This window comes from Pomacea canaliculata, linkage group LG8 (genome assembly GCF_003073045.1).
Source record: "Pomacea canaliculata isolate SZHN2017 linkage group LG8, ASM307304v1, whole genome shotgun sequence".
Lineage (NCBI taxonomy): Eukaryota > Metazoa > Mollusca > Gastropoda > Architaenioglossa > Ampullariidae > Pomacea > Pomacea canaliculata.
In genome coordinates this window covers 1,363,367-1,389,860 of record NC_037597.1, presented here as the reverse complement: position 1 = coordinate 1,389,860, position 26,494 = coordinate 1,363,367, and the positions used below count along the sequence as shown (strand labels likewise).

The following is a 26,494-nucleotide window of genomic DNA, read 5'->3' as shown; positions in this document are numbered from 1 at the left end:
GGTTTGAACGGTTTCTCGCGTACTTTCAACAGACGTTGACCAGTCCAGGCGATAGAGACTCCCTTGACCGGCACCCAGTGTTGGATGAAAGAAATTCCTGTTTAGTTATTTATCAGCAACGGCCGGGGTCTTTGAGTTTTTGTACAACTCGATCTTCAGTGAGTTGAAGGATGCCCTCTTCTCCTCACATGACATTGTCCATCATTCTACAGAGGCCTTTAAAAGCTGATGAAGCTGTGAAAGAGATCCCGTGGGTGATATGGATGGTTTTCTGTCGAGGAGACAGTTGACGATCTGTTCAGCTGTTCAGCTGCCTGGTGTGAAGCTAGCCTGTTGTTCTGGCAGCAGTTCCCCAGTAATGGTGTTGAGGCGATTCCAGATTGGGTCCGGACTGACTTCAACTAGGCTTGTGGTTCTGAACTTTTGGCATCATATCATTGCTATCGGTATTCTTCTGGACATGTTTGCGTTTCCAGATGCTTTGGCATAGAACAGCGAGGGCCTTTGTTGCTCCTACACCCTGCTCACGCACCTCAGCACCAGCAGGTTAGTGTAGGTGTGGTGTGGGTGTAGTGTGGGTGTAGGTGTAGTGTGGGTGGCGGACAACTCGAGAATATCAGTAACCGGAAGCAGGCTTTGACTTACACTCCGCCGGCGTGTTTCCTGAGGTTTACATTGAAGCAAACAAACAAACACTTTTATTTCTGTGAAACCAATACAAGTCACCCACACACAGTGTCACAGATTGCGAGATAAACACTCACTGTCACACACTGTCACTCACTGTCACACACATTGCACACCGGACCACCCCATGCAGTCGGCGCCATGAAGCAAACACAAATTCGGGTAAGAACAAGACTTGCAGACAACATCAATATATTGATCTGATGCCGGGTAGCAACAGACAGTTTCACAACCTCACAGACAAACACGCAAGCAGCGCGGGTGCACATGGGATGGACATCAGGATGGACAAAGCAGGTCACGTGGTTCGAAATGTCAGCCGTCATCGGTGTCAGCAGACGTCCATCCTTTCCTTCTGTAGCCAGTTCAACAGACTTGCAATAATTTGCTTACAAAATCCTGTTGTTGTGTACAATATCCTAAGCATTTGTACAAACTGTGTACACATTAGTCACATCCATGTCCACGCGCTGTGAGGCTGTGATGTTGTCACAATCTTGATGTTTGTTGTTGTAATCAGTTGGAGGAAAAGGAAAGGGAAGAGGTGGGCGGTGGTGAGTGAGTTGTGTGGGTGTGAGTGTCTGGTGGTGTTTGATGTGACGGTCTCACCGTGAGGCTCCACTCGTATACACTGTGAAGACCAGGGCTGAGAAAAAAGATGTTTGTGGTTGTTTTGTGTCCTTGACGGGGACTGGGGGAACCTGACAGTTCTCCTATGTGTCGTGAAGTCCTGCCCAGACTTATTGAAAGAGTAAATTATTCATATAAAAACTTGTTAAAGTGTTTGTGTCAGTTTTGTTTTTGAATCTTTCTGAATGTGTAAGTTTCTGACTAATTATAAGGAATGTTAAACTAGTAGTATAGGAATTTAAAGCTGAGTGATTTCTAAAAACTGTATTATTCTCTCCAATTTTTTTTCTTTTATTTATCTGTGTGCGCCGCAGGCTGCTAGATGTCGTGAGGGTGGCAACCTGGAAACAACTGTTGTGTCTTTCATGATGGAGTTCCTAGCATCAAAGACGACTTTCTACAGAAGTGGCTTGGAATAGAGACTTTCAGTGTAAAGGGGGAACTTATGGTTGAATGTGTTTTAATGTTTGTCTGTGAAATAGGTTGTCAGTGTGTTTGTTGAACAATGTTTCTGATGTTATATTTCTTTCTTAAATTCTGATTTTTGGTGGCGCTTTGTTATCTCGTCCAACAGCAACTGCAGAGTTGTCTGTGACAGATGTTGAATGGTGTCCTAAAGGGCGACTGCATCTTTAGCTTCTCATGCAGGTTTAATCTGAAATTTCACATTTACTTTGACAGAAAATATTTTACCTCTCCCAGATTTTGTAATGTTGACATTTGTTACGTGTAAACGATGCTATTTTTCTTAGTTTGATTGTTGTTACATGTCAAGTATAAAAGGAAATACATTTGTATTCGCCAGATTCTGCACAGGACGACCTGTCCAGCCTTCGACTGTTGTGATCCAGTTCCTTCTCGGGCCAGGGTGGCATCAACCACCCTCCAAGGTTCCTTGTAGGATAGTCTTCGACAAGATGTCGTGCCGGGTCACATGACCAAACCAGATGCACGGTGAGCCCAGAGTTAACAACGTTGAGGTAATTAAAGCAAAACTCTGATAATTGGAAACATCTTAACAATTAGCTGCATAAAAACTTTCACCTTCACCAGAAAAGGAGATGACTGACTGACAAGATTCGCACGCGGCGGGAGAGGTGACCCTCACGTGACATGAATGACCCGTTAGCTTCTGTGCATGTGCACTTAGATAGTGACCTCGGCATTTGTCATCGATCCAGTTCTCCTCAGCTTACTTCATCGCCTTGTAGATGTCGCGATTCACAGCTTTGTCGTGGGAAGCTGCTTTTGGCTTGTCTGTCCTTGTTTCCTCTAAAACCTTCTTTGATGACAGACATGTCGGATGTTATTCGTGACCCAAGCTTTTTTCTTTTTTCTTTGCCTCGGTATCACTTCTCTGGTTGTGAAAAGTAAAGCCTCGTTAATATTTCTAGCGATGGCGTCTACAACAACCACCTCCATGTCCATAACAAAGCCCACGTCATGCTAAATCTTTACTTTCCTCCCCAATGTACCACCAGCGCCTGTGACCTCCGTCAGTTACTATTTCCCCTGAAGCCTGTCTACCTGACCCCTGACCTCTGCTGGTGCAAGCCTGAAAGTCCAGCTGGTGTCTCTCTAGCTCATAGGTGAGTTGCTTCATTTTGCTGGACTGGTGTAACATGTGGACGTTCCATGCACCAGTGGAAGTTCCTTCTCTCGGGTGTATTGGTGAAGTTCCTTCTCTCGGGTGTATTGGTGAAGTTCCTTCTCTCAGGTGTATTGATGATGGTATGTGTCCAGTAGCCCGATGTTTGCTGCCCTCACCCTGGAACCTGCGGGTAGGGTGTGCAGTCGTTCTTAATCCTTCCCTCGACCGATCCGGTAAGATGTTTCCTCTGATTGCCTGATCAAATGTTTATGGTTGTGTAAAGCGCTGATTGTGGTGGTCGCACGCAAGGTGGTCTTTCTGGTACCAGACTCGCGAAGTAAAGAAAGACTGTCTGACTTCAGACTTGCTAATGTCTCTCACCTGCTCAAACCTTGAGAGAATCAGATTTCTACCAACTCTGCTGTACACTTGAATCTTCGATTTCTGAAAGGAGGCCGGGTGTGCGATCAGCCTCACCTTGATAGTGTGTGAGCTTAACTGCATTCAACCAGAAAATGTTCAATAAACTTCAATACACGCTTCATACGTGAAGCCGGTTGTTGCCTCCACCCTGCTATTTGCATGGAAAGTGGGGCAGGGTGAGTGACTGTATGCTGTGTACAACATTGCTGAGTGTGCATGCATGGGAGAGCACGGGGTGGAGCGCTTAGTACCCAAGGTGTTTGTCGTGTCTAAGGAACGTGCTACTATCAGGATGTCAACAACCCACAAAAGCAAGTAGTGAGGACGTGTACACAGGTGAGTGTGGGGACTGCAAGCTGTGACCGGAGGGTACATCACGTGATGTGTGATCACGGCTGTGGGGACTTTCTGGTGTCCCACCCACGCAAACCTGTTTGCAAGTTGACGGCTTGCGCGCTGTGCACCAGGGCGGTCCCTGCAGTGTCCATGGTGCAGTTCATGAAATATTCAGCAACCGGCAGCTTGCAACTGTAGGCAGAGACCCACAGCCACACAACCTCACACCTCAGCTCTCCAGCCAAGTGTCCAACATCTGTATCTCCTGCCGACATGACGACCATCAGCCCGGTAAGTGATGCCATGTGTGAGTACAGTGTCACACTTATTATCTTGCTGCACTGGCGGAAATATTGTCTTCTTTTTGAAGTCCCCCATCTGAGGGTGACCACGAGCGATTAAGACGAACACAAACGTACATAAGCAGACTGGATGATACAGAATATTGTCAGCGAGTATTGCAAGTGTTGGGGAAGAGTATTGGTTAGGAGTATTGTAAGAGGGCAAAGTCGTGTATCGCTGTTTTGAGTATCAGAAATCCTGTTACACGACAAACCAACTGTGACAGATGTAAACTTGTTGTCAAGTTAGTCTGTACCATCTGATAGAAGAAGTGAGCAGGAACCGATCTGAGCGGCTTCCCTTTCAGCCTCTTCCTGCGGCGAAGAGTTTAGTTCCTACAGATGCCGGCTATCAGATCGCAATCGACTGATTATTCATTCATTATTGTCGCCTACGGTTTCACGATGGTCTATGTTGATTGTCGTCTTGATCGTGATGACATGTTACAGATCCTGATTGAGTATTCTGACAGGTCACCTCTCGCACCGCCACAATGTCAAAGGTCAACTCTTATTTCGCGTGAAGACTTTGTCGAGCGTCGACTCTCAGATCGTGAATACTAATACTATGTCGGCATTCCCTTTTGAACAGTCACTAGGGTCTGGCTATATTGACCATTGTGTGACAACATTCAACTACAGATTTAGTGACACAAACACACACACACACACAAGCACACACACACACCACACACAGGGATTGGCCAGTCACGCAAGAACACACTCGACATCAGAATTTTTACTGAAAAAGATTTGGTTGATTGTTTCTGCCATGTAACTGGTTATGAAAGACTATTTTCCACGCGGCCTAGTTCTTATAGCACCTGAAGTGATTTGCATATCTGACAGAAATAATTCTAAGGCTAACGACCTCAGCTGTACAAAGAGCCATAGTACAACTCATTTCATGAGTTTTTCTTACTTTTCAACATGAATAATTTCGCACAAAACCACCCCAGCTCTCAAGTTACCAAGGCACCATGACAACAGATAGGTGAAGCCCACCTACAGGCTTCACTTGACTGGACTTGTATAGCAACTTGTATAGCAACTCTCTCCACATCCACCAGTCGTCTCTGGCAAAACAACACTGAGAAGCGGGTGGGGATAGGCAGGGATGGTGGTTTGTGGGGGGCCAGCATCGGGCCAACGTCCACGCCTAGTCAGCGGGAAAGGGGGGCATAGGGCGGGGGCATAGGGCGGGGCGTGGGCGTGGGCACCCCGGTGCAGATTCTAACCCCTGAGGTAGACAGCACCACATACCTACCTTTCCACTTCTTTCTCAAAGGCAGGAGAAGTTGTCCGCGCACTACGAACAGGCAAACTTGGGGAGAGTAAAGAAAGACAGGAATGTGGAGGCTGTTAAATTACAAATATTTCGACTTTTTTGTGCTCAGTTTGCGTTTCTTACGAACTTTGAACCCTAGGCCCTAGGGCACTGAACTAACGTCAGGGTTGTATATGTGTGCGCGCGTGCTCGTTTTCCCTACAACTCAGTTTCTGTTGTAGAAAGAACAGCTGTGTGTCCTCCATGCTGTTGTGAGTTCACATTTGAGGCTGTGTGCTTGTCTGAACACGTTTGTTATTTTGTAATGTGTAGTGTTCACAACATAAATGTTCTAACACTCGCTCATAGTTCGTTGAATGGAAACTTCGAGATGGACTTGTCCTGCCGCCTTCACCCAGACTTTACTGCTAATCTGTGATGCTGAGCTGCTGTGGCAGAATGATTTTCATGTCATTTATATTGTCTTGAATTTCGACTGTTTATAAGTCTTTGCTTATTTGTTTGCTAATCTGCTTGATATGTGTGAATGATTTGCAGTTTTGTTTGTATTTGTGGATTTTTGTCTTGTTTTTGAAAGCACGTGATCCTATTTGAAAACGGTTAATGCACTGTAGGAATTAAGTTTATTGTTGTTATTGCCTGTGGTTAAAGACAACAAAGGCAGTGAGGGCATCACACAGCTCTCACCTTGACACCAGTAGTCCTCCATCGTGACACCGGTTGATTGGCTTTTATCTCCGGGTCCATGATTTCGGTTGCGGCTCTCAAAACCCCATCCGCCATGTATAATGTATTACAATTTATCTTGCAACACAGGCTTAATGTAGACAAACTCTAGCACAGGTAAGACAGTTGAGGTGTTACACTTTGAGGATGTAACTATATCATGATCACATACTGCAGGACTGCACTGACAGTAGAGATGTTACACTAGGAGGATGTAGCTATATATCATGATCATATACTCAGGACTGCACTAAGACAGTAGAGATGCTACACTAGGAGGATGTAGCTATATATCATGATCACATAATACAGGACTGCACTAAGACAGTTGAGGTGTTACACCTGAGATGTAACTATATCATGATCACATACTGCAAGACTGTAAGAAGACAGTAGAGATGTTACACCTGGAGGATGTAGCTGCATACAAAAATTACGGAGGCGTGATGAGCCGAGGGTCGGCTTGAACACCTGTCACCAGGTCCCCCGTGTGGCGGCCTGTCTTGTCTTTGATGTTAGCTAACCGCGAGTTCGTTTGCTTACCTTTTGTGTTCTCCTTTCACCGGCCCCAAGGATTGTGTGCGGGAGGGTGTCATGTCGAGCTACAGGACCAAACCAGTTTTCGTCGAACAGAGGTTGCGAGGGACCGACCAGGGCGGCGAGCGAATTTGTTTGTTTTGTGCTCCCTGTAAGAGATTCGGACCAGTCTCCTTTTTATTTAGTATCGAATGCCTGCATCATTCTCTCCATCTTTGTCCATCAAGGTCCAGCATTCAAAACGAGTGTCAAAACGTGGGTTTAGGGTACATGCTGGATAAATTATTTTTAAATATATTTTTAATTAATTTTTTTTTACTAACAGTAAACTTTGCGACTTACTTTTGCACACGTTTCTTAGATGCCCGTCTGCATGTGTTTCTCTGACATGTCTTATCCCGTGCTCACCATAACAGCTTCATGGCTGGTCTTGGTCTGGAAATCTTATTGTCATCATTATAATCATCTTAACTTCTCTTTCACTGATATTAGAGTGGTCTAGTGCCGGATGATCATCCATTGTATGATTTCAGTTTAGCAGACACCGACATTGCAACAGTTTTATACTTTCCTTACTTTCTTCTTACATTGTTGTCTCCCCCACACTTGCAGCCACAGGTAAGAATCCCAGACCAGACCTAACAATACTAACCACTCCACATGCCAACAAACTCCTAGCTGCCTGGCAGGCTGTCAACACATAAGTAATGGAGGTACTTATGTAACAAGCTGCCCTGCATTCAAAAGCATTTCTGCCACGGCATTCACAACACTTAGCACTTGTGCAAGTGTAGGAAGGCAGCCATTCTTTCCCCTCAATACTCAGCGCGAGGCCACACACTATTTTGTGGTGGGTGGGCTGTAAGGGTCTTTGAGCTACAAGACAGTTTGACTTTGGAGATGTTGACTTTAGTTTATTTATTGGTGAATGTAATAAAGCAGCTGACCTCAGTGAACAGCCTGGTGTGTGTGTGTTCTATCCAGAGATGTTTAGACAGAAACAAATGTTGTATTAGATAAACGGGAGAGCACATAGCGTTAGTGAAGCTTGCTACAGGTATAGTCACATTCAAGTACTCAGGTGATGTTCCTACAGGCGTAGTACACCACCTACTCTGTTTCAGGTGCACATTCCATACTCAGGCGCCATTCCTGGAGGCGTCCACGAGGGCCTTGAGATTCAAATACAGGGAACAGTTCCACAAGGCGTTCGTGAGGGGTATGTACATGCTTGGCAATAACTTCAGTCTGTAAAGGACTTGTTTCCTCTGTGACCAAACCTCTTGGCACGTGCTTGATGTCACGTGATGACCTCAGTCCGTTGCTGTGTCTGGCAGATTCAGCGTCAACCTGTGTCAGACTGCCCACAGGGAGCCCAGCACAACTCTGCACTTCAACCCCAGGTTTCACCAGAACGGCGTGGCTCTCAACCACCTGGAAAATGGGAAATGGGGCAAGGAGGAGCGGCGTGACCTTCCCCTTCACAAGGGCAGCGACTTTGACCTGCGCATCAAGGTCAAGAGCAATGAGTTCAAGGTCAGTGAACACGGCGTGAGGTCACGAGGGCGAAGGTGCCGTGGGCGAGGGCATCGTAAAGTCTGGGTCTGGGTGGACGTATCGCGATGGGAAGCAAACTAATGATCATCATTACAGTGCAGGCTTACTGTCTTCACTACGCTATCGACCATTCCATCTGGCAAACAGTATTCTCTCATCAATTAAAAAGGTTTAGAGAGGTGTCGGCTGCACAGGGAAAGTGGGCTAGGGGAATATTTGGTGGAACATGAATGAGTTAAAATACAGTCCATTCCAGAACCTAGGACACATATAATATAGTACTTTATGAGTACAGTCCATTCCAGAAGCTGCGACAGTACTTTATGGAAAACAAGAAGCAAGAAATCTGTGTTGCATACAAACAACCCACAGGCGATAGGCTGGTTAGTGCAGTACAATGTGTAGGAACAATTAAGTCTAGTTATCTACATTTATTAACTCCCAGCACCTGAGCGTGCACACACACAACACATACACACAAACACAGGCACGCTCCGATGACAAAGAAGCAGAATAGTATAAGCAAGAGCATATACGTGCGTGTGTGTGTGTGTGCGTGTGTGTGTGGGTGGTGGTGCGGGAGCTTGTTGGAGGCAGAGGATAAGTCAAAGGTCAGATCTTGAATATTCTGTGTCATGACAAAGGATGGTTTATGTACAGTAAGAGAAAACTTCTTCAAGTTGATGGCTTTATCTGTTCATACTTTCCACTACATTTGGGCGCGTGTCTGTTTTTGTGTACATATGTCTATTAGTAGGTAGGTGTGTGTGTAGTTCTGTACGTGTGACTTTGTTAAGCCGACAGTTCATGTCAAAGCACAATGAGCTTCCTGCCCACAGACCGTGGCTCTAAAGAAATGCTTTTATTCTGTGGACTGGGCTGATAGTAATACCGACCAGCCACTCATGTGTGAAACCAACCATACAAGCATACAAGCATACTGACTGGCACCCGAGAGTGAATGCAAAGACATGTCGTGACAAAAGTTAAAAAGGCATGTGACAGACAAAGGACTGAAAACTAACATGGCCTACAGTGACTAGAGATGTTTGTACCAGCCTACAGTGTATTAATACCAGCCCACAGTGGCTGTAGATGTTTGTACAGCCCACAGTGGTTGTAACCAGTGTCTGTGTGACACACAGTGACGGATGAGGCCTGACCAGCAACTGTCTGTGTGTCAACAGACCCACCTTAGTGTGAGCTGATAAAGCAGGAAACTCGTTTTATTCACCAGCGAGTGTTTTATGGACGGTGATTGTCGCCTTGAGTTATGTCTGTAATCTTCGCCCACTTTCTCTGTACATGCTTTATGTGGGCGGTTCTGTGAGTGGGTGTTCCTGTGAGTGGGTGGCCATCCGATGGAATGTTTCTGTGAGTGGGTGTTCCTGAGGCGGTGTTCCTGTAAGTGGATATTCCTGTGGGTGGGTGTCATGTCAGGTGTTCTTATGATCTGTGTGTTTATGTATTCTATGCACATGTCTGTGGATACCTATACGTGTATACCCAGGTGTACGTGTTTATGTATGTCCACACTTGTGTATCTGTATACCTGTGTGTATGTGTATAATATGTGTACTCCCTGTGTGTCTGTCCACTTTACATGATTCCCTTGCTGGTGGCCGCGACTCACCCTGCGCTGTCTCATTGTGCAGATCAAGATCAATGGCAGCCACTTCACCGACTTCGTCCACCGCATGCCCAAGGAGACGGCGCAGTACCTTGTGATTGATGGCGAGGTGGCCGTCTCCTTCATTCGCTTCTCTGGACTCCACGGCGACGCCAACGTATGTAGTCTGTGCCCTCCTTCACACTGACTCTCCTTCCTCGTGTCCCTCCACATTCACGCTTGACATACACTACTTCCTCTCTTCCAGTAGTGGGAGGTAACTGAAGGAGTTCGTCGATTGGCCCAAGAAGGTCTAACATCAGAGAATTTCAAGGTTTTCACATGAGCGGTAGTGAGATACACAAAGCTAACAGTTACAATGCTGCAAGAAACAGAAAAATAAGTCTGAAACATAAATACTTAACTAAAACATTTGCATATGATCTTTGCATCTGATTTGTGCAGCCCACAGGCATCCTTTGTAGTTCCACAATTTTCTAATTCTCTTTTACTTTAATTTACTTCAAACTTTCCCTGAAATCCTTCCATTAAACTTTCTGTATAATTGTAAGGATAAAAGAAGTATATTACAACTTGAAATCCATCTGTACTTTGCCTGTCAAGATCTTGTTTGCTGACATTGCTTTGTGGGTGACGTGTGTGAACTGAGTAACTTGCTCTTAGCCACATGATCAGAGAACTTGTCTGTGATTCAGTAAAAAGCTGTTGACTTGTTTTATGTGACGAAGGTTATGACCCACTCGTCGAGGTCAGCTTTGGCTCGATAATTAGAGAACATTTGTCCTGTCGATGATGACATGTTTGCAACGTTTATTAGTTTATTCACCTGACGATGTGACTGATTTCCAGGCACCCATGGCGTATGGTAGCTATGGAGGACCTCAACCAGCTTATAACCCGGTAAGTCCATGTCTAGATGTCTGATTGCCACCTGTAGTCACACCCAGACCTGCTTTGACCTGCTCCCTCCATCAGCTGTCGGTTACTCTGACTCGCCATTCTTTTTCTTTGTCATGTTCTTCTCAGATATTAGAATAGGTCGTTCTAAATATAGATGTCATCATCATACATTATAATGGGTCGTTCATAAGTGTATGCGCCATGAGTATACATTACATATATGTCGTAAACTCTGTGGCAGGAGTCCGTACATTTGGTAGAGGTTGTGATTCCGTCCCTCGGTCTATCACACTCTCGATACCTCTACCAAATCACGTCGACATTTACCGCGTGCTCTCACACTAAATTGCTTATTAATTAACACTTTTAGTTAGCTCGAGCCCCCAAGCACGCATAGCCCCAATGAAAACTCAAGGCAATTTAGTGTATGAAAAGAACGTTAATTATTATCGAGAGGATTATACAAATTACAGCAAAATGATACAATTTCAAAATATGAAAATGTGGTCGTTATCTAGGTGTCCCGTTACTCTAATTATTCTCCTTACTACTAGTCCAGATATTTATTCAACTAACCTTAAACTAACTACACACACACACAACACACTACTTCACACAACACACGCTCGCCACTTATCTCGTCACCAAAAGTCACGTGACCGTGGAGGTCTCCTCTGTTCGACGTCCCAGAACTGTTTGGGTCACTCTGTGGATGGCAGCGACTTCTCTGTCTCCAGCGCAGAGACTCTGGAACTAACTTGTTTACACAGACTCTGGCACTGTCTTGTTTACACAGACTCTGGCACTGTCTTGTTTACACAGACTCTGGCACTGTCTTGTTTACACTGACTCTGGCACTGTCTTGTTTACACTGACTCTGGCACTGTCTTGTTTACACTGACTCTGGCACTGTCTTGTTTACACTGACTCTGGCACTGTCTTGTTTACACTGACTCTGGCACTGTCTTGTTTACACAGACTCTGGCACTGTCTTGTTTACACTGACTCTGGCACTGTCTTGTTTACACTGACTCTGGTACTGTCTTGTTTACACAGACTCTGGTACTGTCTTGTTTACCACAGACTCTGGCACTGTCTTGTTTACACAGACTCTGGCACTGTCTTGTTTACACAGACTCACTCGTGGCGCTCTTGCTCTGACATTTCTTTGTGGGTGACGTGTGTGAACTGAGTAACTTGCTCTTAGCCACATGATCAGAGAACTTGTCTGTGATTCAGTGAAAAAGCTGTTGACTTGTTTTATGTGACGAAGGTTATGACCCACACGTCGAGGTCAGCTTTGGCTCGATAATTAGAGAACATTTGTCCTGTCGATGATGACATGTTTGCAACGTTTATTAGTTTATTCACCTGACGATGCGACTGATTTCCAGGCACCCATGGCGTATGGTAGCTATGGAGGCCTCAACCAATCTACAACCCGGTAAGTCCATGTCTACATGTCTGATTGCTACCCGTAGTCGCACCCAGACCTGCTTTGACCTGCTCCCTCCATCAGCTGTCGGTTACTGTGTTTTTTCTTTTCCATTTTCTTCTCAGATATTAGAATATGTCGTTCTAAATATAGATGTCATCATCATACATTATAATGGGTCGTTCATACGTGTATGCGCCATGAATATTCATTACAATGCGTTGTGGGGCTACGTCTGTAGCTTACAATACTTTTAACAAATAAATATCTGTGATGTGAGTTTCGCTAGAATGCATCGTATGTTATAAAGTTGTGTGGACTAAGTTGCACCCCTGTCATATGTTCCTATACTTGAGTACCCGTGGTGTAACTGCCGGCCTGCTGTTGTGTGCAGCCGATTCCATTTACCACGGAGGTACCCGGTGGCGTCTACCCGGGGCGCAAGATCTTCATCAGCGGGGTACCCAACCATGAGTGTTCAAGGTAAAAGGATGTTGGAAGTCTCCTGTCGTTTGAACAACCACGTTTTGCAGGTTGCAGTCAGTGGGTTGCTGCTGGCGACATGATAGCCTTATAACCAAATCGTCTGGGTGTGCGTCGGCGCTACACGAGGAAAAAGATGAGAGACGAAATCGAGAGGACAGGAGAGGCGAGAAAGATTGAGAGGGCATGAAGGAAAGGGTGAGGTTAGATGGAGATTGAGGGGGCAAGAAGGAAGGTGAGGGAGACCGATGTTTTACGCCGAGCCAGCAACTATCACAGCAAGGCAGACAGTCATGTGAACAGATGCCAGATGCAGAGAAAGAACAGCTTGCCCGAGACAAGAGGTGAACCCAGGACAACCAACCTTTACTTGTTTACTTTGATGGCAGGCGCTAACCGTTGCTCCACCGTACCGCTTAAGGCATGAAGAAAAGGGGAATGTTAGAGACGAAGAGCAGTAATTTTTACAAATTAATTCATTTAACATGGTGGTGAGAATGATGACATGAAATTAATCTAACTATTTGTTTAACATGAGACATAAATCAGCATCATTACCACAATCAACATAAAATAACGACTAACGGGATAAGTTAGCGACGACTAACCTGACAGGCTACCGACCAAAGCCAGTTAGTGGGATACTCCACACACGTCACACTGACCACAATTCGCTTGTCGCCAGGTTCACCGTCAACATGCAGAGCGACAGCAGCGGCGGCGACGTGGCCATGCACTTTGATGTGCGCTTCAAGTTCGGCGACAGCCACAACGTCGTGGTGCGCAACCACTGCCACAAAGGTCAATGGGCCAACGAGGAGCGCCATGCCAACCACTTCCCCTTCGCGCATGATGCCAACTTCGACATGGTGATTCATGTGGAGCAGCACTGCTATAAGGTATGTGGGCGTCGTGGGACATTGCTGCCACCCATACTAGTGCCTCCAGGTGTAAAGAAAAGATGTGATGGCGTGGACAATTAGTCTAGGGAAATCATGTGGTTTGTAGGAAGTCTAGTCGAGTCATGGTGTGAGGGTCAGGCAGATCGTATGGTTTGCAGTCAATGTCAACTGCATCCCATGTGTGGACAGTCAGTTCGTATGGGATAATGTCATCTGCTGTGTGAGTGTTTGTGTGTGTGTGTGTAGAAGGGGATGATGGAAAGTCCGAGTAAAATCATGGTTCACAAGAGCAGAGGATCATTTTCGGTAGCTTTAACTGTACCACCTGATTGACTGGGTAAAACAAAGTATTTCCTTGATCGAAGTAAAACAAAGGATGAGAGAGAAAAACACACAAATAATGATTAATACAAGGGCCCCAGAAGGGTCTTCCGCCCCGGGACCCGCGCTGGCATTCGGTAGCCCTGCGTACAGGTACAGCTCAGACAGAAAGACAGAGAAAAGTAGAGAAGTATAGTGACAGATTAACAGGAAATACTATTTATAGAGGTCAGTAGTTTGCTTTGGCAAGCAATTAAATGTTAAGATTTAAGAGTCATGGGTAGAATTTTAATTATTCTTAGTATTAGTAGGAGTAGATGCAGTAGTAACTACATTATTATTGTTGTTGTTATTGTTTCATGTGTGCAGGTTGATGTTAACAACCAGCATTTTGTGGAGTTCAACCATCGTGTGCCTGTCCAGTCCGCGAACATCTTGTCCATCTCTGGTGATGTCAAGATCAATCAGATCCGCTTCCAGTGATGTCCTGATGTCCTTTCCGCTCATGAAGAGAGCGGCCAGAAGGTTGCCTTGTGAACTCCGCACAAAATTTCACCGGCACAGCCTTGAAATGACACCCAGAACCTCATGATAAAAAGATGAATAGTGTCTGGGTTGGCTTTTTTTTTCAGTATCTAATTTTTGTCCTAGTACCTGTACTGTATTGGCCATCATTTCACATAAACTGTTGTAGTAACTGTACTGTACTGGCTATCATTTCACATAAGCTGTTGATCTAAAAATTTACTGTCATTTAGCAAATCTCCATTGTTAGGTTCTGCAGTACTGGCATCATTACAATTCTTTTGTATTGTTTGTATTCTTTGTATTATTATAGCATGGCTAGAAGCTTTATGTAAAAACAGGCAAAATAAGAAGCGTTAACCACTTTTTTAGATTGTAAATTTTACTTTGTATTTTTTAACCAGTGGAGAGGTCAAGAGGTTAAAAGACGAAAAACGTCTTCAAGGATAAATGATAAATATAACTGACTTCAATTGTGGTTACCACCTGGGATAAATAAGAATTGCAAAATCACAGACATTCATGGAGTTAACTAAGGAGTAAGGAAGTGTAATGCAATGAGTCTTTTTGTACAGCTGTCACCAAATGTGCAGTTTGTTTAATGGATTTCATGTCTGATGTCAGAGGTGATAGTTGTAGGCTTTTTCTTTTGTTTGTTTTTTGCCTACTTATAGACTGTTGCAGCAAATCTAGGATTCTTAAGTTATATTCTGCAGTGATGTGACATTTGTCTGAAATGTCTGTTCTACACATTTCTCTTATCATCGCTATTATCTCCTGAACTATTTTATGTTCAGAACTTAGTAAAATGATCTAGGCTGAGACGTGCACAATAGGTGACTCTAAAACTGCACTGTAGTCTCCTTTTTCCTTTTACTTTTCTTAAACTTTTGACTTTTTATTCACTGCAATCACTAATTTATACATAGTTTGATATCTTTTATACATTTTCTTTTAGTACGCACAGACAAAAGAGTGAAAGAATGAAGTATCAGGGGTAGGAAAATGAGAGTGAGAAGGAGGAGGACACAGAAAGGACTCCCAGCATCTACTTTTTATGCTCAGAGTAATTTTTCGGCATAAGGCTTCTAGAGTTCACTACAATAGCTCAGTGTATGGCTTCCACAGTGTGTCCAAATTAGTACTTATAATGCTATAATGTTTGTAAATTGTATTTTTGCTTCATCTTTCAAAGTAGCATCTATATTTAGCAATTAAAACAAGTATATTTTTTCCATCTGCATGAATAAACAGTGTTTTGCTAGCAAAATGATTAAATCCCTTTAACTTCTTGCATTCCAAATTGTCAGTTTTACAGAAAAATTCACATTTCTTAATGACGTGTATTTATTAATCATGACTGAATATATATCTCACCACAATACATTAGCACAATGATACACCCACAACAGATTGCTATAATTGTCTCATCACTAACAAGACACAGAACACCTGGGGAGTCAACATTCCTTCTGACAAATGGGAACCTGTTAGATGGCAGAATTCTGTGACAAATCCTTAACTGAGACCATTTGTAGTTGACTGTTGTCTCATGAAATTTATTAACTGTGTGTTTTCATGGTATCTTTTCGAAATATTCTATTTAGTAACCCTGTGGAAAAAAATCTTAATCTATAAGCATTAATGATGCAGGCTTATTCCCCCTTGCATATTATCTCCTGTATACTTTGTTTTATTTCAGCTCTTTTAATGATTTTGATCTGTACTTAATTTTGAAACAGTTTAAACGCTTTTAGAATTCCTGTAGAGAGTGTTCCACTTAGAATATTTTGTTGAAACCCCAAGAGTGTGAAGTAATTGCCATTATCAAATAATATGTGTGTCTAATTTGATAAACGTCGCCTTGCAGCCATGCACTAAACTGTGTTACCTCCACCCCACAAATAAAATATTTATGTTGTAAACAAGACATTCTGCATTAAATTCATCAAAAGTCTGAAGTAAACATTTTGCATATCATTTTGAAGTCCTTCAAAACATCATGCCAGAAATTGTTATGGACTCTTAATTAGTGAAATTATAAATGCACTAACAAGTGTAACATCCTATTCAGGGGACTAGCACAGTGTTGATTTCTTTCATACTACGGCTGTAGGACAGACTCTTTAGCCAACAGATCTTCATTTTGGACAAGAAGTAGCTAACAACTATATCTACACTAGGATTAATGTAAAGTTGACATAAACATGGATTTCCAGCCTATAAAAAGTTAAAAAATAGCCACTCAATTTTCCTGTAAAATTTGCTACGTCAGGTAAGTTAAGAAATAAGTATGCTTTGACATGGACAAAATGTGTAAACTGTCATTTTTTCATAGGGAATAAGCTGGCACATGTTCTCATCACAATTTAGCTTAAAAGCATATCAAGATATATCATTTCAAATATAACTTTCAGAGTATATGTCCTATTATCGTGTGAAGCATCACTACAGCCAGGCAGATTAGCGTAAGAGGATTACAGAGCAGTCCTATGCATGTGATTGGCACAGCTGTTTGTAATGCTGTATTAGGATTTAGCAGCTGGTATTAGGGCTGTTCACACACCCAGCTGTGTTAGGCTGTGAGCTGTTCATGTTCATGCACTAGTACCGCAGCCTCGCTTTCTCTACTTCCCTGTAAAGTGTACAGCAACAGGAATGATTCGTATGTCTACGCTATACATCCACCATACAGATGGTTGCCACTGGAAGAGAAAAGAAAACACAGACAAAAGTCAAATCTTTATTTCAGTCTGCTTTCAACGATGGTGTATAAATTATACACATATAAATAGAAAAAAAAATCATTTAATATTTACTACATTAAACTATCAGTTCGCCAAACAAGTCTATAATGACGCATATGGGTATGCAAACTTAATCTCCAGAGGCTCTCCTAGAGACAGGCCGTGACAGAGACAAGCAGCACATGTGAATACTGAGGTCCAGACAATCTTATCAACTGCACAGCTGTAGTTTTTGTTTTATTGCTTCTGTCGTGTGTCTCTGAATTTTGTCACAGCACACCATTGAAGACCAAGGTCCACACAATCTTATGAATTGCATTGCTGCGTCTGGCAATTTTATAGCAGAGTGAATGAGTAGCAGCGAAAGTTTTCGCCATTGCCACCATACACGTTGAACCGTCATGTTTGTTGAGCTGGGTGTACCAGCTTCTCGGGTACACTTATACATTTGTCATCCTTGAAACTTTGTCGTCTACATTGACAGGGAAGTTGTTCACAGTTATAGCACTCTGTGAGAGCTGAACTAAGTAAATCAGCTAACAATAATAATAATAAAAGGCTAATGTCGGCGATATATCTATACGTCACATAAAACACTTTTAAAATGAGTCAGAGTTGTTAGAGTCACCTAAAAATATAAATAAGTAAATTGTTTTGTGTGTGTGTATATGTTTGCGTTTTGTGAAGAAAATGCACTTCTGACATTTGTGTTCACACATCTTTCGCTTGTCAACGTTGGGCGGAGGAAGAAAATACTCCAAGCGGATTGCGTCAGTCGTTGCAGAATAGCTGCAAGTGTCTTCTGCGTGTTGTCGTGGATTGGACATGAAGTGATTGTTCTCTCAATACTCTGGCACTTCCGACCACCCAGGAATGGCATGAGGTAGACGTATGTAGAATTTCCCTTATCCGTTTACAAAGGCGTAATAACGGATTTGCATAATCTCATCGTTAGTGACTGATCCGTTATTGCGTAAATGCAAATGTCGAAGACGTGGCTTTTCACTCGACACACGTGTAACATCTTGGATGGTGTCCGCAGAAAGAACAAAACACAGAAGGCAGAAACCATGAGGTGACCTTGTGAACCAAAGGGTGGGACTCAAAACACAAACATTGGTCAGACTGAAAGCTTGAATCCACCCCCAGTGAACTGCGGTCTGGGTAGCAGGGCTCTGCGAAACCCGAAGATCTTTTTATCCAGGTTTTCTTGTCGGTGTTTCTTCTCTTTGTAATACTTCTTCTTGAGGTCCGTGACCTCCTTCTCCATCTTGTTGATGTCGTGCTTCTGCAGCTTGGTGTCCGTCTCAAACATGTTTAGCTCCGCTGTCAGCTGCTTTAGCTGCTTGTTTTTATTGCGAAGCACCTGCAGACAGAAGCGGGTGTCAACCGCACTGAGCACATCAACAGGAGGGCGTCACACGACAGGACCACAAGTTAATCTACGGAGGGAATGAGACTATGTGGGTGCCTCAAGACACAACGGTAAGACCTCAAAGTGGATATGCAACTATAAATGTAAAAGTGCAACAATGCGTGATCACAAGTAAGTTAAGCCCTAAACTGAGTCTTTGCCAGACCGAAAAATGAATGAATGAAAAAGAAAATAAATACATAATGAAAAATAAAAGATGAGAACAAAGAAAAGAAAGAAATCGTAAAATTAAAACCAATCTTTTATTTAAAAACTATAGCACACACTGAAGCTTTTGTCGTATATTCACCTGCCTACAAAGTGACAGGCGTGAGCAGTGCACACAACCCTGAGATGAACTCGGGAAGAAACAAGGAAGGAAAGAAGGAAAGCAGGTAACGAGATGCTAGAGGCATGTGAAGGATGTAGGAGGCACTGACCCGTTGGTACACGGCCAACTGCTCGATGATCTCGGGGCCCGGCTGTCGCTCCAGCACCGCGCGCAGCTCCACGTACAGGCGGTCCTTCTCCTGCAGCACGCGCTCAACCTCAACAATCTCCTCCGTGCGGCTGATCAGCCGCTTCTGCAGCATCTGACGTCACACAGCCAGTCATACAGCCGTAATCAAAGGTAGGCTGCCATGCTGTTGATGACCTTACATCACCTGTTCTTTCTCACATGCTCCTCAGTTCAGTTCAGAACGAGGCTACCCGTCTCACATTCCGTAAATAGAAACGCGATCGCACCACTTTCTTCCTGGCTTCACTCCACTGGCTTTCTAAACACATTCACTACAAAGTGAACGTCGTGTATGTCTTAATGGTTCTGACCCCTTCCCCCAACCTACCTATCCAACTCACTTCATGACTACAAATCACGCCATTCTTTCTGCTTCTCCGTTATTTCCCTCAGGTTTTGCATTCCTTGGCTCAGACGTCTTACATCTGATCCTTGTCTCTTTTGTCTCTCGTCTACTAACCTCATATTACCTGCCACTCCATACTCGCCGTAGACCTACTCACTCTTTCTTCAATACGTCTCTGAATTATTTCCTTTTTTCTGCAGCCATCGTGTGTGTCTCTGTGTGTATGTACGCGTGCGCATGTGTGCGCGAGTTTTTCTTTTAATGTATACAACATGAATTGCAACATTCTTATTATTTCTCACCTATCTCTTGCACGTCGGTGACAACTCGAGATCATAATCTAACCCATATTTTTTCCCATGTATGTTCTATTACAACTTAACGTCAGCCGGTGTGGCACCTGTCTCTTTCTACACCTTCTACAACATCTGAAGCTCACCCAACCTTTGTCTTCTATTATCTATAGTTTCTGTAGCAAGTCGAGCTCATCCAGTCTGCTGCCTGTCTCTTTCCTGTACTTTTGTCAAGTTTACTCAGTCTGCTACTTGTCTCTTACCTGTACTTTCTGAATAAGCTCAAACCTGGAAGGGTCACTGATTTGCAGACCCCGCCAGCGGTGGATCTGTCGAGGGTGAGACAGCTCAGTCTCCAGGGCGGCGCAGCGCGCGCGCTCGTGCAGCAGGTCACGGTGACACTGGTACAGCTCCTGACGGTAGTCGTGCACGTTCTGCACCGTCTTCTCCAAGCACCGCTTGTCGTTCCGCAGCCGCTTCACCTCCAGCCGCAGCAGTCGTATATCCTGCAAGATGTCGCAAGAAAAACGAGAACGCATCAATCGCAATTCCCAGCACCTACACGCACCTCCCAAAGAATGAAGTAAATTTCAAGGGACGCAACGGTGAGGTAATCCAATTTTGTAAAGCCACAATTTCTTCCCTTGAGTTATCTCACCCACCCTCCTCACCCCCGTTCTCGAGTAGAAAAAAATAGAAATGATTTTAAACCACGCCGTTGATAAGCAGCAAATGATATCATACTCTGCCACAAACACACACACGCCATCAGCACGCGCACACACGCCACACACACCCACCTCCAGCCTCTGGTAATAGGCCACGTAACCTTTGTTCATGAGCATGGTGAGCAAGCGGGTTTTCTCGTACAACAGCGACATCTCGTCGTTCCGCCGGACGAGCTGCGATCCCAGCACGTCCCGCTCGTTCAGGATCTTGTCCAACTCGCGCTTCTGCTGTTTGCATGTGCGGTCTGTGGCGGAGATTATCTTCAGCAGCTTACACTCCGTCATCTTCAGCTCTTGTATCGCCTGCAACACACACACACTGCCGCGTCTTGCTCCTCAAGTAGGCACAACACAACAACAGAGAGAGAGAGAGGCAGACAAACACACCCACACACATCGGAGAGACAGAGTTCTCACACGCACAAACACACTAACACACAGCGTGTGAGTGCGGCAATGTGAAGGTACGTGATTCTGACCTCGAAGAATTCGTTTTTCCTGCTGTCTGCACCGACTGACCTCATTGGCTTCGTGGACCTTTGCCTTGAGAGTCTGCACTTCGGCGCTGGCGGCATCTCGCTCCTTCTCCACCCGCGAGCGTTCCACGTGCTCCTTGTTCACCAGTGCCTCCGTGGCGGCCACCTCCTCCTTCAGCTGCTGACTCTGGTGCTCCAGCACGTGCACCTTGTTCCGCATCACCGCCATCTCGTCCTGTGTCTCCACCAGCTTAAAGCTGACAGTCGGCGAGTAAGTGTCGTGTGAGAACGCATGGCAAGGCAAGCAGAGAAGGGAGGAATACAACTATGGCAACGCGAGCAGGCAAGTATAGGAATATAATTCTGACAAAGATAGCAGGGCAGTGTGGAAGTACGTGGGAAGGCGAGCACAAATCAAATAAACAAACCTGAACTATAAGCTGATTTTTTTCTCATCTCTTGATAGCTTATATTTCTGATTTTTATTTTAGAATCGGTGTTAAATGTTTTGATAGACATTTGATTTACAAATCCGAGTATGTATCACTTCCCCCGTAGTGAGTATTGTTTTCTACGTACTTTTCAAGTTTTTGTGCACCTGCGAAAACTTGTCGCCGTAAGTTGTTAACGTAGAGCTCCACTTACGCTTTCGCCACCGAAGAAATACTCACATCAGGAGCTTTTAATGTGGGAGGTGGTGTTTCACGTGTGAACTGGAAAGTCTACCGGCCACAGGTGGTCGCTAGTTCTCGTCGATACACTCGACACACCTCGCGTGTGTACCTACCTGTAATTATTTCGGTCGGCATGAACAGCCTCGTACAAGTTCTGCTGCATCTTCAGGCGCGTCTCCACCTCCTCCACGTGCTTCTTGCCGTCCATGATCTGCAGGTCTCGCACCTGGATCTCCTCCATGCACTGTGGGATACCAACACCAACTGACGCAGTTACCAGCGTTTCCACACGAGCTTTTTATTTGCTAACTTCTAACATACTATGACTGATGTCACGTGGAGACTTTGTGAAAGCAGACACAACGCGAGGAAATAGTTCCATGCAGTTGATTTGATAAACTACGAAATCTGCTTGAAGTTCATGCAATTGAAAGGAATTAATGGCTTGTTGAATGAAAACCCTGTCGGTCCTATTGTGCGACACGACATCTCCTCAACGCATCAGCTCGAGGTTAGGCCTTAAGGGGCACAAAATGGAGGAGGCGACCCTCGGAACAAAAGCTGAAGGTAAAAAGTGAAGGACGCACCTTCATGTAACGCTGCGACAGGTTATCGTTTTCCAGGAGGTAACGGTCGCGCTCCAGTTCCAGCTGGGTGATGATCCTCCGCTGCTTCTCCGACTCTCGCTGGAAACCCATGATCTCGCGGCTGAGGGTGTGGTTGGTCCGCTCCTGTAGGTGCAGCAGGTCCGTCTGCTTTTCCATGGACTTGGCCTGCCACCAACCCAATGGATATAACTAAGCCAGTTCATTCCAAAATTAATTTTTCAATCCACTGAATTGTAACATTAAAACTTTACTTAGGTGGAAATACGTTGTACTCACTAACTTCCCCCAAAGCTGCTGACATTTTTCCTCTTTATACTGATTTATTATCTTTGTGATCGTGCTGTTGCACCTTATAACCCTAATTTCACTTTGTGTCTACACCGACAAAAAGTCTAACAAGTCAGTTCACGCTCCACTGCGGACACTAGTTTCTCACTGCAGTGGTAGAAACGAGCGTTTTAACCACTGCACTACCGGTCTCACCTGAATCCCTCCACATCCTCACCCTCTATCATCCATTTCCCTCACATCGCTCAGGTCCTCACCCACAGCCACTCTACCAAGAACTACTGGTGTGACCTTCCCTTTCACTCTCCATGTCAACAACAAAGTCTGACCGTTCTGACCATGACTAGGTCTTGCCAGCGTTCAGTGTGTGGTCACCTGCTTGCCATAAAGCTTCACAGCGTTGTCCTTCTCCCTCGTCAGGTTGTTGATGCGGCTGTTGGCTACCGCCATCAGTTTCTTGGACGTTTCTAGTTCCTTGGTACTGGCGGCCAGGTCGTTTTCTACCGTTTGCTTATCTTTCTTTAGTTGGTTTCGCACATCAACTAAAGTCCGTGTCTGCACATCCAAACAGCAAGATCAGTCACTGGCAGCGCAGCCATTGCGAAATAAAGCAGTCAACAATAGGTTCACAGGGTTACACAGAGCACAACAAAAGAATAAGAGGTTACACAAATCAGTCACCAAAAGGACCAGAAATAAATGTTTCTGTTTTGTTGCAACTCTCGTTAGTGATTATCCAGTTTCCGTGCCATCAGCAACATCACAACAACTGCTAGCAGAAACGGTTCTGAGTCATTTTGGTGACCTTCATGATGACAGCACTTTTTTCCTCACAGAATACAATGTTAACGTGTCTCCAAAAATAAAGATAAACTCCCAAACTCTTACACGAATCTTCTCTACACGATTGACTAATATTTCCCCTGGTTGCAGCTCAGGAACAGTCTAAGCTGAGAAAGAATGTTGAAGGGCATGCTTCGTTTTCACGCTCGAGGCCAAGTCACTTCAGCCCCTCTCACACTAAACTACATGTTGACAATCCTGACAATGCAAGAAAAACAGTTCGGCGAACAAACATTATTTCTAGAAAACTAGAATTAGATTTTATGTTTTCACGTTTGCAATAGAAACAAACAAACAATCAAACATAAAGATGGAAAGAAAGTGATGTTTAGAATAAAAGCAACAGATGGTTAGATTTCAGGCTAGTGATAACCTTCCGACAACTTGTCCCTGATCTTCATCAGTTTCTTGATGTCCTCCGTCATTCTTGTCCGAGTTCTCCTCCACCAGCCGAATTTTTTGACCCAATGACGCGTTCTCCTGAAGGCGAGAAAAGACTCCGTGATTCATAGAGTGAAATTAAAAAACAGTAACACAATCAAAACGTAATGATTCGATACAGTCAAGCCTTTCAGCACCAAACCTTCACATCAATGGAAAGATAAACTAGTCCTTGTCTGTAGCTAAGCGCAAGTGTCAAGAAAAGGTGGGACATCATCTAAACATTTACAATCATTGCAAGTTTTAGTGTCTTTACCTCTAGAGTCTTGGGTAAGTACATATACACATATATACCTCTCACACCTGAACACGTGCACAAACGCACCCATGCACACAGCCACGTGCGCACCGACCTGTGTCAGCTCTTCAGCAGTGGAGGTCTGCTTCTGTATGTCGAGTTGCGCTCGCTGCAGCTTAACGTTAGCTACTTCGTTTTCCTTCCTCAAGTTGTCTATAGATAACATCAGGTCATTGTTGCCGTCTTGTAGTCTCGTCACAGAGGCATTCATTGCCTCCAGCTGCTTGCGAGCTTCCTCCAACTCTGCCTTTCCCTTTTCCAGCGCGCTCTCCGATTCTGCACAGCTTTTCTGGAATGGACCACCCAGTGAAGCAAGCATTGAGCAGTTTCGTACCACATGTTGGCACAAATTTCCATTAGATGATGATGATGATTGATTGATTGATGATTGATTGATTGATGATTGATGATGGATGGAAGGATGATGATGTTGATTGATGATTGATGATGATGATGTGCAATTTATATAGAACGGGATTTTCCTCGTCAGACAATGGAATGTTTTCGCGGCAGGTTACCTCGTCTGACTGTCACTTTTGCACTATGTCATTTCCATTTTCCGACTTCGTTACGAAACACAGTATTTGAGTACGTGTCGTCTGTCATCGTCGTGAAACTACGGGACTTCCGTCATCGGCAGACCTCCAGCTTCTTGCATCGAATTCGCTCTCTCTGCAGCTCCGCGGCCTTGCTGCGCAGCTCCACCTCCGCCTGGTACAGCATCAGCCGCTGTCGCTCACCGTCGTCTTTCACCTCGCCCGTCTGCTCCTCCTGCGTCTCCTTCACCTCCTCACTCTTCTGTTTCTCAGCAGCGGGCTGACTCTCTCGCACCTCTAGTCGTCACAAAAAGGCGGGTGAGGTAAGTGCAGCGCTTTTGCACTCGGTTGTGAAACAATAGGCGACGATGCAAAGATGCGGTAAGTATTACGGAAGGTTGAAAGCAAGAACGTATGACATGCAAACAAAAAAGGAAAAGAGCTGACATAAAACTAACAAATAAAGAAACAAAAAAGGAAGGAAAGGAAGAAAGAGAAAAATAAGATTTTTTTTTTTTTAAGATTGAAAATAAATTTTTAAAAATCAAACAAAAAACCCCAATGAATCAAAGAAAAAAAAAGAAAAGAAAAGAAGCAAGAATCGAAGAAGGAAAATAAGGGATAAAGAAATAATGTTACAGAAAGATGGAAGTAAGATAGAATATAAAAGCAGTAATAAATCTAACAAAGATTTGCTTTAATTCATCGAAAGATTCCCCTGGAAGAGTAGTTTTTTCCCATTTGCTTTGTACGATACAGCACGAAGACAATTCAGTTCATCGTTCAACAGGAAGTTGTTTATCTAGCAACATCTGTCTTCAACGCCTGAAAGTCGGGTTTAGCTGCGAATCGTCACAAGTTTATTAAACCGACTTCACACGGGACTAAAAGAATTTGACACTTCATTATCGTATCTTTGACTAACAATACATACAATCATCTCATGGTATGCCCCAGACCTTCAAATGAGGAATTTCAGTACAAAATAACGACATTGCAGGAAATAAAGCAACTGAAGAATTGGATAAACAGCCCCTGTACGTAAACGTGTGACCAACAAGGTGAGACATCAGACAACACAATCAAGAGGAAGACACTAGCATCCTAGTGACTACCTTGCTGCTTGAGATCAGGAGGTATTCCTGCGCCTTTCTCCACCAGACTCGTCAGCTTGTCGATCTCCTGCTTCAACGCTTGAATGGTGTCACGTGCAACGAGCTCTTTCTCTCGCCCGTGCTCCACCTGTCATGGACATTCACTCTCAGTTCTACCCATAGCAGCCAGGTAAAATGCTTCTAATAATACTTTATTCTCAAATATTGTAGTTAATCTGTATGTTGCATTCTAAATCGTGACATGACGCAGGACCGCCATCGGGATTGTTACACCATGTGCTAGTCTCCTGATGGAATATTTAGCATCCTCTTGCACAGTATTTTTCTTACCATCTTCCAGGCATTATCCACATCCTTTCTCAGACTGGCGATGGTGCTTCGATCTTCCTGCGACATTTTGACAGCAGAGCCACTTTGCCGGCATTGTCCTGAATCTCGGCGTTGAGCTGCCGCACCTTGTCGATCAGCTTGCGCTCACTGTCGTGCGAGTTCACCAGCGCCGTGTGCAGCTTCTCGTACTCGCCGCGGAATTTGTCTAGAGTTTCATCGGCGATAAGCTCGGTGAGGACCTCCTCGAACTCCTTCTCCAGCTTCTCCCACTCGGACATCTGTTTTTCTTTGGCTCTTTTCTCCGCCATGTTGGCAGACGCTCTCGTTGCTCGGTGGGTTTACAGAAGACTGCGATCGACTGCCCAGACTAGTATCGCTGTGTAGGGCATCCACACATCACGTCCTCCACACAACAGTGTTCACTTCTCTGTCTCCAATCGTTTTCCACAGCAATCGCTTTCACAGACCGCCATGTCTCTCCTTGCCATCCGCCTGACGTCATCACGTGACGTAAAGATAAGACGT

General features: G+C 44.4%; 3 protein-coding genes across 3 annotated transcripts; 1 reads left to right on the top strand and 2 right to left on the bottom strand.

Annotated features, from left to right (window-relative positions):
* Positions 1 to 3,560: 3,560 nt before the first annotated feature.
* Positions 3,561 to 16,278, top strand: LOC112569826 (galectin-9-like). Its single transcript, XM_025247840.1, is given in 10 exon segments — positions 3,561 to 3,958; positions 7,684 to 7,778; positions 7,897 to 8,095; positions 9,772 to 9,903; positions 10,596 to 10,646; positions 12,041 to 12,071; positions 12,074 to 12,090; positions 12,476 to 12,564; positions 13,250 to 13,463; positions 14,157 to 16,278. Coding segments are annotated over 10 exon segments (960 nt in total). The 5' UTR covers positions 3,561 to 3,940; the 3' UTR covers positions 14,271 to 16,278.
* A 761-nt stretch (positions 16,279 to 17,039) lies between these two features.
* LOC112569822 (cilia- and flagella-associated protein 58-like) lies at positions 17,040 to 22,987 on the bottom strand. The gene is made up of 8 exons (XM_025247822.1): positions 22,782 to 22,987; positions 22,098 to 22,283; positions 21,624 to 21,754; positions 20,880 to 21,093; positions 20,433 to 20,663; positions 19,896 to 20,138; positions 18,914 to 19,066; positions 17,040 to 18,425 (listed from the first exon to the last, which is right to left on the bottom strand). The coding sequence occupies exons 1-8, from the start codon at positions 22,854 to 22,856 to the stop codon at positions 18,180 to 18,182; spliced, it is 1,479 nt and encodes a 492-aa protein (XP_025103607.1). The 5' UTR covers positions 22,857 to 22,987; the 3' UTR covers positions 17,040 to 18,179.
* A 604-nt stretch (positions 22,988 to 23,591) lies between these two features.
* On the bottom strand, positions 23,592 to 26,472 carry LOC112569824 (cilia- and flagella-associated protein 58-like). The gene is made up of 5 exons (XM_025247833.1): positions 25,970 to 26,472; positions 25,640 to 25,766; positions 24,631 to 24,821; positions 24,044 to 24,277; positions 23,592 to 23,729 (listed from the first exon to the last, which is right to left on the bottom strand). The coding sequence occupies exons 1-5, from the start codon at positions 26,033 to 26,035 to the stop codon at positions 23,607 to 23,609; spliced, it is 741 nt and encodes a 246-aa protein (XP_025103618.1). The 5' UTR covers positions 26,036 to 26,472; the 3' UTR covers positions 23,592 to 23,606.
* Between the last annotated feature and the right edge of the window lie 22 nt (positions 26,473 to 26,494).